Source organism: Carcharodon carcharias, chromosome 6 (genome assembly GCF_017639515.1).
Source record: "Carcharodon carcharias isolate sCarCar2 chromosome 6, sCarCar2.pri, whole genome shotgun sequence".
In the NCBI taxonomy this organism is placed as follows: domain Eukaryota; kingdom Metazoa; phylum Chordata; class Chondrichthyes; order Lamniformes; family Lamnidae; genus Carcharodon; species Carcharodon carcharias.
In genome coordinates this window covers 139,781,156-139,796,062 of record NC_054472.1, presented here as the reverse complement: position 1 = coordinate 139,796,062, position 14,907 = coordinate 139,781,156, and the positions used below count along the sequence as shown (strand labels likewise).

At 43.5% G+C, this 14,907-nt stretch overlaps 1 protein-coding gene across 3 annotated transcripts in view; it reads right to left on the bottom strand.

Moving 5' to 3' along the window:
• The window catches only part of ints8 (integrator complex subunit 8), a 113,258-nt gene that overhangs the window by 32,786 nt on the left and 65,565 nt on the right, over window positions 1-14,907 (bottom strand). For all 3 annotated transcript variants that reach the window (XM_041189584.1, XM_041189585.1, XM_041189586.1), the window contains exons 16-18: window positions 5,610-5,811; window positions 4,155-4,205; window positions 157-278 (exon numbers count right to left, since the gene is read on the bottom strand). In XM_041189584.1, the coding sequence (XP_041045518.1) occupies window positions 157-278; window positions 4,155-4,205; window positions 5,610-5,811 (375 nt within the window). The remainder of the gene's footprint in view (window positions 1-156; window positions 279-4,154; window positions 4,206-5,609; window positions 5,812-14,907) is intronic.

Below are 14,907 nucleotides of genomic sequence, written 5' to 3'. Positions count from 1 at the left end.
CGGAGATAGCACAGAGAAACATGTATCTTGGGGAAGTGATATGCTCCAAAGGCTTTCTTCAAGGGAATTTGCTGAAACCAGCAACATGTGACAAACAGAGTAGCTTTCCTTTTTCTGCACAACAAGCTCTAGGGTAAAATGCAGAAATATGGTTACCTTCACAAATGGATTGTTCTGGACAAGCGCTGCAGGAATTTGAAGTGTCAGATATTCATTTTCCTTCCAGTTCAACATGAAAGCAACACATTCTTCAGTTATAATTTGCCGGAGTGGAATGTCTGAAACATTTGAAAGAAATTAATAAAAATCTATAAACATAACAATTAAACTATGGTTTCCTTTATTCAATTATTTTTAAAATCTACACCACCTTAGCAATAATAATTCTATAATTAAAAAACATTTTTAGTGAATTATTGTACCGATGAAAGTGAGGGTGTCAGTGCTTAGCAATTAGAAGAGCCTCAACGGCTACTCCGACGGCTCAGTGGTTATCCCATGGATAGTTGATCAGCACCAGGAAGATCCCTGGTTCAACCCATGGTCAGTATGGAATTATTAGATCTGAACTGCCGTGTCAGTAGGGGTGCTATGGCTGACTTACACAAGGCAAGGGAGAGAAAAATTAGCAAGCATTCCTGCTTCTATGTCTAATTAGCAACCAATTGGGAATACACATGTGAGAGAGTGGCAGGAAACTCCCAGAGCAGCAGAAACAGAGAGCAGAGCAGAGCAGTGCTTAAAAGAGGGGATTGTAGCCAGCCAGTGGACAGTCAGAGCAGCGTTTGGAAACAAAAATCGAGGTGTGACATCACAGGTAAGCAGGTAAGAGATTGGCTGGTGAGTATTTCCCATTTATCTTAGCTAAGCTAGGGAATTTCATTCAGGGTAAACAGAATATTAATTGAAATAATAATAATATAAGCACAAACAAGACTAGATGCATTAGTTAAAAAGTGTTCAATTAGTTAATTAAAATGCAATAAAAGGTGGCTGGGGAGGTGATGTGTCGAGGCTGCAATATGTGGCACCTCGCGGATGCCAGTGCGAAACACAGCAGCCACGTGCAATAACTGTCTGCAGCTCAAGGAGTTTTGGCTCGGAGTTAATGAATGGGAGGCCGAGCTACAGACATTGCAATGCATCAGGGAGGAAGCAAGTTACCTGGACACTGTTCCAGAAGGTAGTCACACTTCTAAGGCTAGGGGTTATCTGATTTGGTCCATGACTAGGGACAGGAGAGTGTAACTGGGAGTGAGGCAGGTATGGGGACCCACAAGATAGAAGTGGAAGAGCCTCAGCCCTTGCAATTATGCAACAGGTTCGAGGTTCTTGCAACTTATCAGCTGCAACAATAACAACAACTACATAACTAGTTTCTCACATGCCCAGAATAGATGATCAAATCACTTTGGGTAAGGGTAAGTCTCATGTTCCTAAAGAATAATAAACATGGGCACTCCTGCAGGCGGCAGGTGTACTGAGTTAAACTTAATCCTGTGTGATGTAACTCTGAATCCAGTGAACCTAAATCAACAGCTCAGAAAGTTAGAGGGGCAATTCCACTGACTATAAATATTATAAATTGAGCAAGGTGGGATACAAAACAGTGCATTTCTTGTTCAAGGTGAGGTCTCAGATAGAGTCAGGAGGCAGAATGTTAAGGCATGAGATTGTCAATATCAATCTAATGGAAAACGTGGCAGAACTTACATACTATCATGGCACATGAGCAGCAATCAGGTGGTTTACAAATATGGGGTATTGTACTGAATTCTCAGGTCAGACTATCACAATGTTTCAATATCTAAATGGCTAGAAGAATTGCATTCACAGTATTTTGGAGGGAAAAGGTAGCTGGGTGAGAAACTAACTCCTACCTTTGTCGAGTGCTAAAATGTTAATTTTGAAACGGGGGAATATTTCTATGCTTTTATTATACTACGCTAATGTCTGGATACACACATCCACACACAAAATGAGCATTTGGCTGAAAACTTAATTTCAATCAGTTTTGAATTCTATGCGTAATTTTCACGTGTAGCATTTTGGTTTGATTTCTGTAAAGTGAGAGACAATGTGGCAAATACATTATGAAAATGATCGAGAATATAGCACTATAAAGAATTACATGTATATAAATGGCATAATGGCATATCTTTATTTTTGTTTAAGGTGTTTTGAAGGAGCAAAGAGTTAGAGCAGTGGAGGTTTAGGAAGGGAGTTCCAGAGCTTAGAGCTTTGTCAGCTGAAAGCATGGCCGCCAATGGTGGGGCGATTAAAATCAGGGATGCTCAAGAGGGCTGTGAGGCTGGAAGAGATTTCAGAGATAGGGAGATGAGGCCAAGGAGAGATTTGAAAATAAAGATGAGAATTTTAATGAGAAATACTTAATCAGGAACCAGTGTAGGTCAGCAAGGACAGTGTAATGGGCAAAACGGACTTGGTGCAGCAGCTGGAGAAGTTAACTACAACACACAAGGATTTGTTGTGCAGTGAGTTGTGGGATGGTGCTCAAGCAGCTTTTGGTTATAAAATATACCTCTCCATGGACCAGAACATCCTCAGCAGACCTCCATGATGAGGCATGGTTAACGGATCTTGCATTTTTAGTTGACATCACGAGGCACTTGAACATTCTGAATAAGAAGCCGCAAACAGTCGTAACAGAACTTTTCAGCCATACGCCTGCTTCTGATTTAAGTTTTGGTGTTTGCAAGTCAGCTGGTTTATGGTTAGGCCTCACTGTAATATTCTGTTCTTGAAAAACAGCTGCAGAGGCCTACTTTCTTTGTGGGTTATACTTCATGGCTCATGGCCTGAGAGTTTGTTAGTTGTTTTCAAGGCTTCCGTGACAGATGGCCAGAACTGGAGATGTTTGCAAACCCTACTACTGTCAATATTACTTATGCTGCACCATGTATTCAAAAAGAACCAAATAAGCTTTAATGCAATGAGTAGCTGAAGAGCAGGGTTGATGCGGTGGGTATGCAGATATTGTCAATGTTCCCAGCAAAGGAGTTGGAATGCATGCTGCCAATATTGACAGCACTTAATACTTTCCCCCAAATGATCTTACAGAATAATTTGTTTTTGCTAAGAGCTCAGCTACATTAAGTTTTTCAGTTGTCTATGACAAAGCTGGTTTCATCAATAAAGCCCCTGGTGAAGGGGAAGTAAGACCAGACCTTGCATTGGACAGACAAAGCAATAGTGTTCGGTAACAAATGTAAATACCTTCCGATGCAAATATAAGCCACAGATGTTGCATGAAAACTGGTTCTGTAGATTTCCAGGTTTATTTATCCAATACATAAATATTAATGTTTTATTGGAAAAGCAATTGTGTTAAACTTGCATTTAATCCTGCTTTTGATCTTAAGGTATTTTAATCATATGTAGCCCAATTATTGGCTGTGGCAGATAGATTCAGTTTTCCACTTCAAAATGTTGGGCACATCTGCACCAACGCATCAGGGGAACTTAAAGATTGATTCCTTCTGTTACTTTCTCAACATTGCAAGCACTAATGCTTTACTCAAGTCAGGGGTGTTTATGGTCACCACTCACGTGGAAAATTCAAATATTTAGAGAGCTGAAGTTTAAATATTCTTTGAGAGTCACAAGCATTAAAAACTTCAGCAAGGGCTAGTTACACTGCTTACCTATGTGGTAGTGTATAATTGATTGCTCAGACAAAAAAAATCCAAAATACAATTAGTACAAACAGCTGTATTAGATTTCAAAAAAATGCTACTTGGCTTATTCAACCAATACCAATAGAACATTTAATATAGAATAAAGCTAAACTTTACACACAATTTCAGAATTCAAAGAATTATCTTGGGCATATAGGCTAGAATTTAGCTTCAAAGAGTCAGAGTGGGTTAGGAAGAGAACAGAAAAGATAGATATAGTGTAAGAAAACAGAGAATGTGCTCTGTGGTGCAAAGAATAATGTTGGATTAAAGTCAAAATATTTTGCAGGTTCAGCATATAAATTTTGCAGATATTAACTATTAATTAAATGTGCTGGAAGCTGCAAACATATTCAGTGTCACTTTCATCACTACAAAATTTTAACTACAGTGCAAACAAAGTAAAATAAGTGTTTTTATGTTGATCATAAACAGCCGGCCAAGTGTTCGGTTTACCTTCTCTTAGCATGGCTGAATGACGCGATGACATTTTACCACCAGGGTATGCTGTAAAAGAGAATAAAATGGTGGCCTCATGTGCAAAAACTGACTCAGCTCTTAATGCACAGAGGGAATTTTAAATACAAAAACAATACTGTTGTCACCAATTAGATTTCTAATACTAATTAATTGTCAGAAAAGATGTTTTAAATATCAGAAAGCTAAAACTGGTGTTAATTGAAATGCACAACTCAGATGACAGAAAATAATACATTATGGCTTTAATGGTGAAAAACATAAAAAAATCACCCCCCCAAGCCACCCACCTTTACCTCTGCGGCCTCCCCAACTTTGTAACACCATCAGCCCAAATGCTCTCCCCTGGACACTGTTCTGACTCCAACCTCGTACAACTCTCCTCTCCACCCCATTTACCATAGTGCCTTCAACTTCTCAAGCTCCAGGCTCTCGAACTCACTCCCTAAACTTAACTGTCTCTCCAACTTCCACATCTCTCTCTTTTCTTCCTTAAAATCCATCTATTTGAACATGTCTTTCTGATGCCTTCTAATATGGCTCTGTGTTCATTTTTTGATTATGCTCTTGTGAAGTGCTTATGGATATTTTCCTCCTGCCTTGCACTAATACTTTAAACGTGCTATTTAAATGCAAGTTGATGTTCCTGCTGTAGCTATAGTCACTCTAGCTCAACAGACAGACCTCAGAACAAGAGAACAGAATGAACCGTTTATAACTCTACTCAATCTGTTTTCATGAAGACTTGTGATTTCTGCACTCTGTACACAAGTCTCCACCATCCATTTCAGACCAAACAGAAGCCCACAGGCTTCCCTATAATTATGATCAGCTTCATTATGTGATTGATCAATAGTCATGCTTCCACTTCAGACAATATTACAAAACAGTTTGTAAACCTAGCTTTATTAAACATTCAGAACAGGCTTCAAAAAGGACACAGATATATATAACAGAGGCAGAATCTTCCTAATTATAGCATCTACACTGCAAACTAAGTTGAGCTGGAAGGTCCAGATGACAGGGGAGTAGTTAATTAGATGCAATAGCTTGCCAGCATGCATTATTTTTCAAAAAAAGATAAAAAGCTTTGCACAATTATGATTTTTTTCTCTCCTCTTCCCTTCTCACTGATCAAAGTGATGAAATGTTGATCTGCTCATAGATCTTCATGTATGTCACTCTGCGGTTGACCATTAGGAGGTCCATAAAATGGCCCCAGGTCATTTCAAGTCTTCCTCAGCTTTTCCCCTTTGTGAAGCACCTAGCCTCAGTTCAGCATTTCTCTTACATCAGACAAATGAGATTTCCAAGTAACTATATGACAAGCTACTGGTTTGAATCTACACCTGAACAAACCTGGGCATAACATGAACTATCATAAAGTCAAATTTTTATACTTTGAAAAGTCAGTAAAAAAAACTCTTCCCTTACCCGGTAGCCTCATCTCAAGGTAACCTCGAACCCGACTCACAAGGTCAGCTGGTGGACGCTCTCCTGCACTTTCTATGCCCGATTTGTGAGCGCCGATATCCAAAAGCAGCATCTCATTCAACATAACTTGGCGAAGCTTTGGGGAAAACTCTGTAACCAGTTCAAGGCAGGAGGAATAGAGCTGCCGTGCATGAGTGAAATCCTAAGAAGAAAAGGAGGCAATTTAAAATTTTATCTAATTTTTAACTAACTCTCTCAGGTGGATTGTTCCCAAAAGTAAGAGCTAATGCAAAAGGCTGATAATACATTGAACACTTGTACAATCAATTGCAATTTGTCGGAAAATTTTACTCTCAAATGGTATTCGATTGAATAGCTTAACCTCAGAGTTTTCCTCTGACAATGAAAAGTTACAGTGATATAACTGATATCTAATATAACCGTACAATGCAAGCACTATGCTGTTAGACTTTAATAAAAGGCACCAAAGACTTTACTTAAATATGAGTTGAAGATTATATTTTAATTTATTATGGCAAGAGGAAAAACAGAAAAAATGAGATTGATGTACTTGATGCATTTAATTTTATTTGTTAAGTACATAAAAATATAAATAGGAGTAGACCGTTTGGTCTCAACCCTGCTAATCTATATGGCCATGGCCAATTTTGTGCCTCAATTCCACTTTCCCATCCCACTCCACATATCCCTTGATTCCCTGAAAGATCATAAATCTATATACCTAAGCCTTGAATATAATCAACGATGAAGCATCCACAACCTCTGGAGTAAAGAATTCACAGTCTTCTGAGTCAAGAAGTTTCTCGTCACCTCAGACCTAAATGATCAAACCCTTATCCCGAGTCTATGGGCTGGATTTTTGTCTTAGAGGGCGATAGCTCGAGTAGGGACATTTCCTGGTAGGCGCACCCGCATCAGGAAAAAGTGTCCCAAATGGTGAGGGATAGAGTAAGACCTGCCGTTCCCGGATGCAAATCTGAGGTGTTCACAGTGGCTGCCGGCTGAAGAGGTGAGCTGGTTAAAAGGTCCATCCCAGTTGTTTTTTTTTAAATGTTAGGCCCTATACTCCTCACCCCTCCCACCATCATCCCCCCAACCCACTCCCCATGCTACATCTATGCCAATTTATTCCCCCACCTACCCCCAATGGCCCCTCACACCCTTTATACCAACTCACAGCACTTTGATTCCCTTTTTTATCTGTATTTTGTCATGGTATGCGGGTGTCACTGGCAGGGCCAGCATTTATTGCCTATCTCTAATTGCCTTGAACTGAGTGCTTGCTAGGCTATCTCAGAGGGCAGTTGAGAGTCAACCACATTGCTGTGGTCTGGAGTCAAACATACAGCAGGTAAGGATGGCAGATTTCTTTCCCTAAAGGACATTAGTGAATCAGATGGGTTTTTACAACAACTCGTGATAGTTATCATGCTCACCATTACTGGGGCTAGCTTTATATTCCAGATTTGTTAATTGAATTTAAATTCCGCCAGCCTCTGTGGTAGGATTTGAAGCGGTTTCCCTAGAGCAATAGCTTGGACCTCTGGATTACTAATCCTGTGACATTACCTCTACACCACTATCTCCCCCATTCATCCAACGTACACATGCAAAGAACCAATGAAGCCTATAGTAATGGCATGTATGAAAATGCTTAAAAAGCAGTTCATTCATAACTTGCTTAAAAGATAAATTGTTGCATATCTTTTAAAGTGTCAATCAACCAGACATTTGGAGTATCAATAGCAGAATCTATAAGCACATGACACCTCTTTATCTTGTGCAAACATGAACCACTGACAAAACAGATCTAAGAAAAAAGCTCTAGATTTCAACCAAGCAATGTTTTCCTTTCTCTCCACCTGTTTTAACAAAGTAATGGAAGTCTGGGCTCTCAGACAAGCATGCATAATGGGTTTGTTGGAACAGGTGCACAAAAGGGAAGGCATTGCTTGACTGATAAAGCACAGAGGTAAAAGGTTGTAAACCTATTTCGTCACTGGCTCAATGTTTATTTATACAGGATAAAGAGCTGTCAACAGCTTGTAGTTTCTAGCACTGATACTTTAAAGGTCTGGTTGATTGACACTTTTATAGGGCTGCAGGAACAGCAGTTTTTTTTAAAGAAAGTTATGAATGGCTGCTTTTCTCAGCATTTACATAGAAACATAGAAAAGTAGGAGTAGTTCATTCAGTCCTTCAAGTCTGCTCTGCCATTTAATTTGACCATGGCCGATCCTCTAGCTAAATGCCATGCTCCTGCTCTCTCCCCATACCTCTTGATGCCTCTAGAGTTTAGAAATCTATTTCCTTCCTAAATATATTTGCTGACTTGGCCTCCACAGCATTCTGTGGTAGAGAATTTCACAGGTTCACCACCCTCTGAATGAAGAAGTTTCTCCTCGTCTCAGTCCTAAATGGCCTACCCTGTATCCTGAGATTGTGACTCCTTGTTCTAGACACCTTAGCCAGAGGAATCAATCCTGCATCCAGTCAGTCTAGCCCTGTCAGAATTTTATATGTTTCAATGAGATCCCCTCTCATTCTTCTCAACTCCATGAATACAGGCCTAATTGGCCCAATGTCTCATATGACCATCCCACCATTCCAGAGTGGGATCAGTCTGTTGAACCTCCGCTGCACTCCCTCTATGGCAAGTATATTCTATTCTTTCTTAGGTAAGGAGACCAAAACTGCACACAATACTCCAGGTGTGGTCTCACCAAGGCCCTGTATAGCTGCAGTAAGACATCTTTGCTCCTGTAATCAAGTCCTCTCGAAATGAAGGCCACCATGCTATTTGCCTTAACTGCTTGCTGCACCTGCATGCTTGCTTTGTGACTGGTGGACAAGGACACCCAAGTCCTTTTGTACACCAACATTTCCCAATCTATCACCATTTAAATAATACTCTGGCATTCTGTTATTCTGACCAAAGTGGATAACTTCACACTTATTCACATTATGTTGCATCTGCCCAGTCACTCTACTGGTCTTAGTCACCTTGAAGCCTCTTAGCATCTTCCTCACCACTCACATTCCCACCTAGTTTTGTGTCATCAGCAAAATTGGAAATATTACATTTGGTTCCCTCATCCAATTAATTGGTATATACTGTGAATAGCTGAGGGCCAAGCACTGATCCCTATGGTAACCCACTAGTCACCACCTGCCATTCTGAAGACCCATTATTCCTACAGTTTCCTGCCTGCTAACCAATTCTCAATCCATGCCAATATATTACCCCCAATCCAATGTGCTTTAATTTTGCACACTAACTTATGTAGGACTTTATCAAAAGCTTTCTGAAAATCCAAATACACCACATCCAGTGGTTCTCCCTTATCTATTCTGCTAGTTACATCCTCAAAAAAACTCCAGTAGGTTTATCAAACATGATTTCCTTTTCATAAATCCATGTTGACTTTGCCTAATCCTGTTGATATTTTCTAAGTATTCTGTTATCATATCCTTTATAACAGACTAGCAATTTCCCTACCATTGATATTAGACTATCCCTCCCACCTTTTTAAGATAGTGGAGTTACATTTGCAACCCCCAAATCTGCCAGGACTGTTCCAGATATGACATTGTATGGAATCAATGAACCCTCTAGTAACAGTGTATACTGGGTGAACGGGCATGGAAGTGCTATGAATTGACGTAGATGGTTTGATGGGCCATTTGGGGTGGATGGGAGTGCATGGGCTGGCATGGAGAACATGGGAAGACCATTTGATCTTTCAAAGGATTTGAGCATCTACACTATGGTTCATGATTCCTCCGAGGGACAATGTATCATGAGTCCATGAGAAGTTGGCCCAACTCTTATGAAAATTGTGGGGGACTAGGATGTGCCTACCCCAACAATGGAGCCAGCCAAATCCAGGAGCAGGGTGCAGCCCTCAGCCTCTTTCACACCAAAGAAAATTGGGGGCACTAGGAATCCAGGAATCAGGATGCATCTGCCATTTTTATAGGTCTGTGGAGTCTCCCCAATTCTGCAAAAATCTGGTCCTATGTCCCTATGTTATAGATTCCTAGCCAGTGCCTTCATGTCAAGCCTCTTCAGTGTCTTGAATGAGATCACCTCTCATTCTTCTGAACTCCAGACAGGATAGGCCTAATTTACTCAGCCTCTCATCATAGGACAACTCTTTCATCCCAGGAACCAATCTAATGAACCTTTGCCATACTGCCTCCAAGGGAAGTATATCTTTCCTTAGATATGGAGACCAAATTTGCACATGGCACTCCAGGTGTAGGCTCAAAGTCCTGTAAAATTGCAGCAACACTTGTTTTCTTGTACTCCAAGCTCCTTGCACTAAAGGCCATGCTATTATTCTTTCTAATTGCTTGATGTACCAACCTTCTGTGGTCCTTGCATGAGTACACCCAGGTTTTCTTGAACATCAATACTGACAAGTTTCATGCCCTTTAAAAAAAAATTCTACTTTCCTATTTCTATTACCGAAGCAAATAACTTCACACTTCCCCACATTGTATTCTATCTACCACCTTGTTGCCCACTTGTTTAACCCATATATATCTCTTTGCAGCCTCTTTCTGCACATTCAGGTCAGTCGAAATTGCTTTTGCCTTCTAGGGAACTGCTCTCAAGTGCAGATAGTCAAAACTGCATGAAGGCAGGAAATGGTACGCAAGGAGAGGGTGGAGAATAGAAGAGTGGGGTGCAGAGGCTGGGCAAGCAACGTGGAGGGGTGTGTAGGGAAGAACGCCCAGGAAAAGAAAGGTGGGGGGTGGGGGGGAAAGAGGGTGAGGGGGCTGAGCGCACCCTGGAAAAGTCAGGGGGCAGAGCGCACCCAGGAAAGGGAGGGAAAGTGTGTTAGCGAGCGAGGCCCTTTCGGGGGGTGGGAGAGGGGGGGGGCAGACAAGAACTCAGGCACTGGTGGTAGGAGGGAACAGTGACACTTGGAGGGGTGGGATGCGGTAGGGTGGGAGGCTCAAGACATGCATCTGGCAGGTAAATGTGTCATCAGGTGGGTCCTGAAGGAGGACAAGAAAGGTGGCATGGATAACGAGTGGGCAACAAGGTTGTAGATAGAATACAATGTGGGCATGTGTGTGGTAACAGGTGTAGGCTACGAGGGGAGGAAAGGCATGTGGAAATGGATGGTGATCAGATCCAAGGTAATGGGGGAAGGTTCCAGGGTGACAGAGGGGAGAGTAAAGGCGGCACTGAGTGGGTCAACGGTGATGGGGGAAGTTGGTGGTTGACGGGAAGGTAAAAGGTAGTGGAGCAAGTTTGGAATAATACGTACACCATTTTTCAGCAGCATCAAGGCAATGTCCTCTATGTAAAACTGTAATACACTGAGGTGGGAGGAGGGTTTTTTCAGATGGGTGGAATTCAAGGTCAGCACCTCTGCTTGACTAAAGGGACACTCTGATAATCATGAGGAAACTATGAGAACAATGCTGAGTTGTGATCCTCATCTATGGTGAAGCCTAAACAGCAGCAGGTTTGTTTCCGAATCATGGGTCTCAGAATAGAAATCATAGCAAGGTGTGAAGCTGGCATTCAGTCTGAGCTATCTGCCATCAGCTGCAGTCAGACACAGCAATGAAGGATGGGAGGGAGGTGGATGCATACAAGGGGCATGTCTAGTGGTGACCTTCCAACTCGCGACTCCAAACTTCCATCCTCCCACATGAGTGGTCATAGCTGACAAGAGATCACACGGATGGTATGCTGTGCTGTCAAGGAAATGGTCTTTCTATAGAGGGTGGTGGATACAAGTGCAAAAAAGTGTCTGAGTGAGACTTCTTGCATATGGCTCTCATCACCCTAGTCAAAAAGCACTGTCTCCATATGCAAGGTGAACGGGTGGAACAGCCATCTGTGGTTCTCCAGAATGTCCTTTACCTGGAAAGGGAGACACCAGCAGAATAATCAACAAGCCTAATGAGCAATTCTTTTTATTCATTTATGGGATGTGGGTGTCGCTGACTAGGCCAGCATTCATTGCCCATCCCTAGTTGCCCTTGAAAAGGTGACGGTCATCTGCCTTCTTGAACCGCTGCAGTCCATGTGGTGTAGATATACCCACATTGTTGTTAGGAAGGGAGTTCCAGGATTTTGACCCAGTGACAGTGAAGGAATGGCGATATATTTCCAAGTCAGGATAGTGAGTGGCTTGGAGGGTAAGTTCCAGGTAGTGATGTTCCCATGTGTTTGCTGCCCTTGTCCTTTTAGATGGTAGTGGTTGTGGGTTTGGAAGGTACTGTCGAAAGAGCTTGGTGAATTCCTGCAGTGCATCTTGCAAGTGGCACACACTGCTGCCACTGGGCGCAGCGGTGGAGGAAGTGAATGTTTGTGGATGGGGTGCCAATCAAGCGAGCTGCTCTGTCTTGGATGATGTCTTGAATGTTGCTGGAGCTGCACTCGTCCAGGCAAGTGGAGAGTATTCAATCACACTCTTGACTTGTGCCTTGTAGATAGTGGAGAGGCTTTGGTGAGTCAAGTGGTGAATTGTTTGCCACAGGATTCCTAGCCTTTGACCTGCTCTTGTAGCCACCATATTCATACGGCTAGTCCAGTTCAGTTTCTGGTCAATGGTAACCCCCAGGATGTTGATAGTGGGAGGGATTCAGCAATGGTAATGCCATTGAATGTCAAGGGGCGATGGTTAGATTCTCTCTTGTTGGAGATGGTCATTGCTTGGCACTTGTCAGCCCAAGCGTGGATATTGTCTATGTCCTTTGGACATACACTGGGCAGAATTTTCTGCCTGCCGGGCTGGCAGAACTGACCCAATCTCCGGCGGGCGGGGAGCCGACCCCTGCCGGAGATGTGGGCCCCGCCGCCATTTTACGTGGAGCGCATATCTCTCTGAGGCTAAGTGCTACCTCAATCGGCCAATGACAGGTTCGCGGATGCACAGCTGATTTGGCTGTGCCCTGCCTTCCTTAAAAATTTAAATGGGGTGGGATGACTTTGGGGGCTCCCCCCGATGTCATCCTGCGTCATTTTACACGTCGGCAAGCGGTTCCCGCCCCTTGCTCACCGACAGCAAAATTCAACCCACTGTTTCAGTATCTGAGTCATTGCAAAGGGTGAACATTGTGCAAACATCAGCGAACATCCCTATTTCTGACTTTATGGTGGAAGGTCATTGGTGAAGCAGCTGAAGATGGTTGGGCCCAGGACAATACCCTGAGGAACTCCTGTAATGATGTCCTGGAACTGAGATGATTGACCTCCAACAACCACAACCATCTTCCTTTGTACAGGTATGATGGCAACCAGTGGAGAGTTTTCCTCCTGATTGCCATTGGCTCCAGTTTTGCTAGGGCTCCTTGATGCCACACTCAGTTAAATGCAGCCTTGATGTCAAGAGCAGTCACTCTCACCTCACCTCTGGAGTTCAGCTCTTCTGTCCATGTTTGAATTAAGGCTGTAATGAGGTCTGGAGCTGAGTGACTCCAAAGTGAGCGTCAGTGAACAGGTTATTGCCAGGCAAGTGCCGCTTGATAGCCTGGTTGATGACCCCATCCATTATTTTACTGATTGGGAGTAGGCTGATGGGGCAAGTAATTGGCCACATAAGATTTGTCCTGCTTTCTGGTGCAGGACAAACCTGGGCAATTTTCCACATTGCCAGGTAGATGCCAGTATTGTCACTGTACTGGAACAGCTTGGCTAAGGGTGCAAAGTTCTGGAGCACAGATCTTCAGTACCATTGAAGGTTGTCTGCCTAGGATTTAAGGGTGACAGGCAGCAAATTAGCAACCATCTTGATCACATATTATGTGCCTTTGCTGATGGTGCAGATATGAAAATAAAGGCTATTCACTGCGATGAGATCATGTGGAAATCAATGCAATTGAAGTTCCAGCTGGGGGGTGGGGGGCATGTTTGTCCCCTGAATGCATGCGGAACATTGCATTATTTGAATTTCCACTGAATCCATGAGATTTAGAGAAGGAATAAAGCACAATGCATTTACAAAAGTGCAATGAGTGAACACCCGTGCCACTAGTATGCACCAATACTTTTTAATTTTTCAAGCCCTACCACTATGTTTAGGTGCAGCCCCACAGCTGCAGCAGAGATGGAGACAGCTGTTGCATGGGATGACTTTGACGGGCGCCCTTGAGGGCCCAACCCTGCTCAGGGTCTCCTGCTCTGGAGCAGGTGTGGCCTCCTTCGCCTGGCCTGCTGGAGGCAGTGGGGTCACTTGCAGAGGGGAGTTGGAGCAGCAGGGTACCCTTGGAGTGTCTTGGGTGGTTGCCCCCAGGGTGTCTGGCTGGCACTCCTCTTCCCTATGGGTACCCAATGGCTGCTCCTTGAAGAGAAGGGGCACCAGGAAGGTCAAGGATCCCCATTCCCCTCCCGCCTAGCCACTGCTGGATCCCACTTATGGCTGGAGCAATGGAGTGCAGGTCTGAATGCAAATCTGGTGGGAACTACTGGGCCTGAATCTCCAAGGCAACTGCCACCCTTCCCATGAAGACTTTGATGCACTTTCATGTTGGAGCCATGACATCAGAGAAAACGCAGACTGGCTGCTCCATCCCATGTCCCATTCTGCTGATGGCCTCTGACAACTCTGCCTGATGTTCCCCTACCTCTCTTTGCATCTCCAATGTTTGTCGGAGGGCTGTTTTGAGATGCTTGTCATCAGACTTGGATTCTGCAAGGGCATGGTCTCCACCAGTCCCACAGATGCAAAAGATCTCAGCTGTCACTGCCTCTGCTTGCTGTGGACCAGTGTCTGTGAGAATGATCACCAAATTGTGAACCAAAGCCTACTCTAGAACGGGTCCACCGAAGTGTGTGTATCTGTGTTGGTGGAGGGTGCAGGTGAACACAGTGATGGCTATAAACGTGTGGGGCCCTCTTCTTCCTCCTCCTAGGTAACTTAGAGGCTGGGACTTTCGCTTGCAGAGGATGATGTCCTCCCCCTATTCCTGCTGGTACCTGGAATGGAGAAAAGAGAGAATTGGTGATTGATTAGGCAGGCTCAAACATTACACATCACTCACAATCATTGTCCGCATGTTGCTGCTGTGTAATGGATGCTTCCTCACTGGGACGTTGGGGAGGCCGATCTCGCCTTCCACGCAGGCGTGGTCAGTGTCCTCCCCTGCTAGCTCTGCAGCCTGCTCCTCGAATAGGGTGAGGGTCCTGAGCTCCTGGATCTCTCCCTCTTGTGAGATATCTTATCCTGCATAAAAACAGATGGATTGAGTGTGAGCACTATCGATGAAAGAGTAGGCCAGAACCTTGCATGCCTGTTGTGTGTGCTGAGCC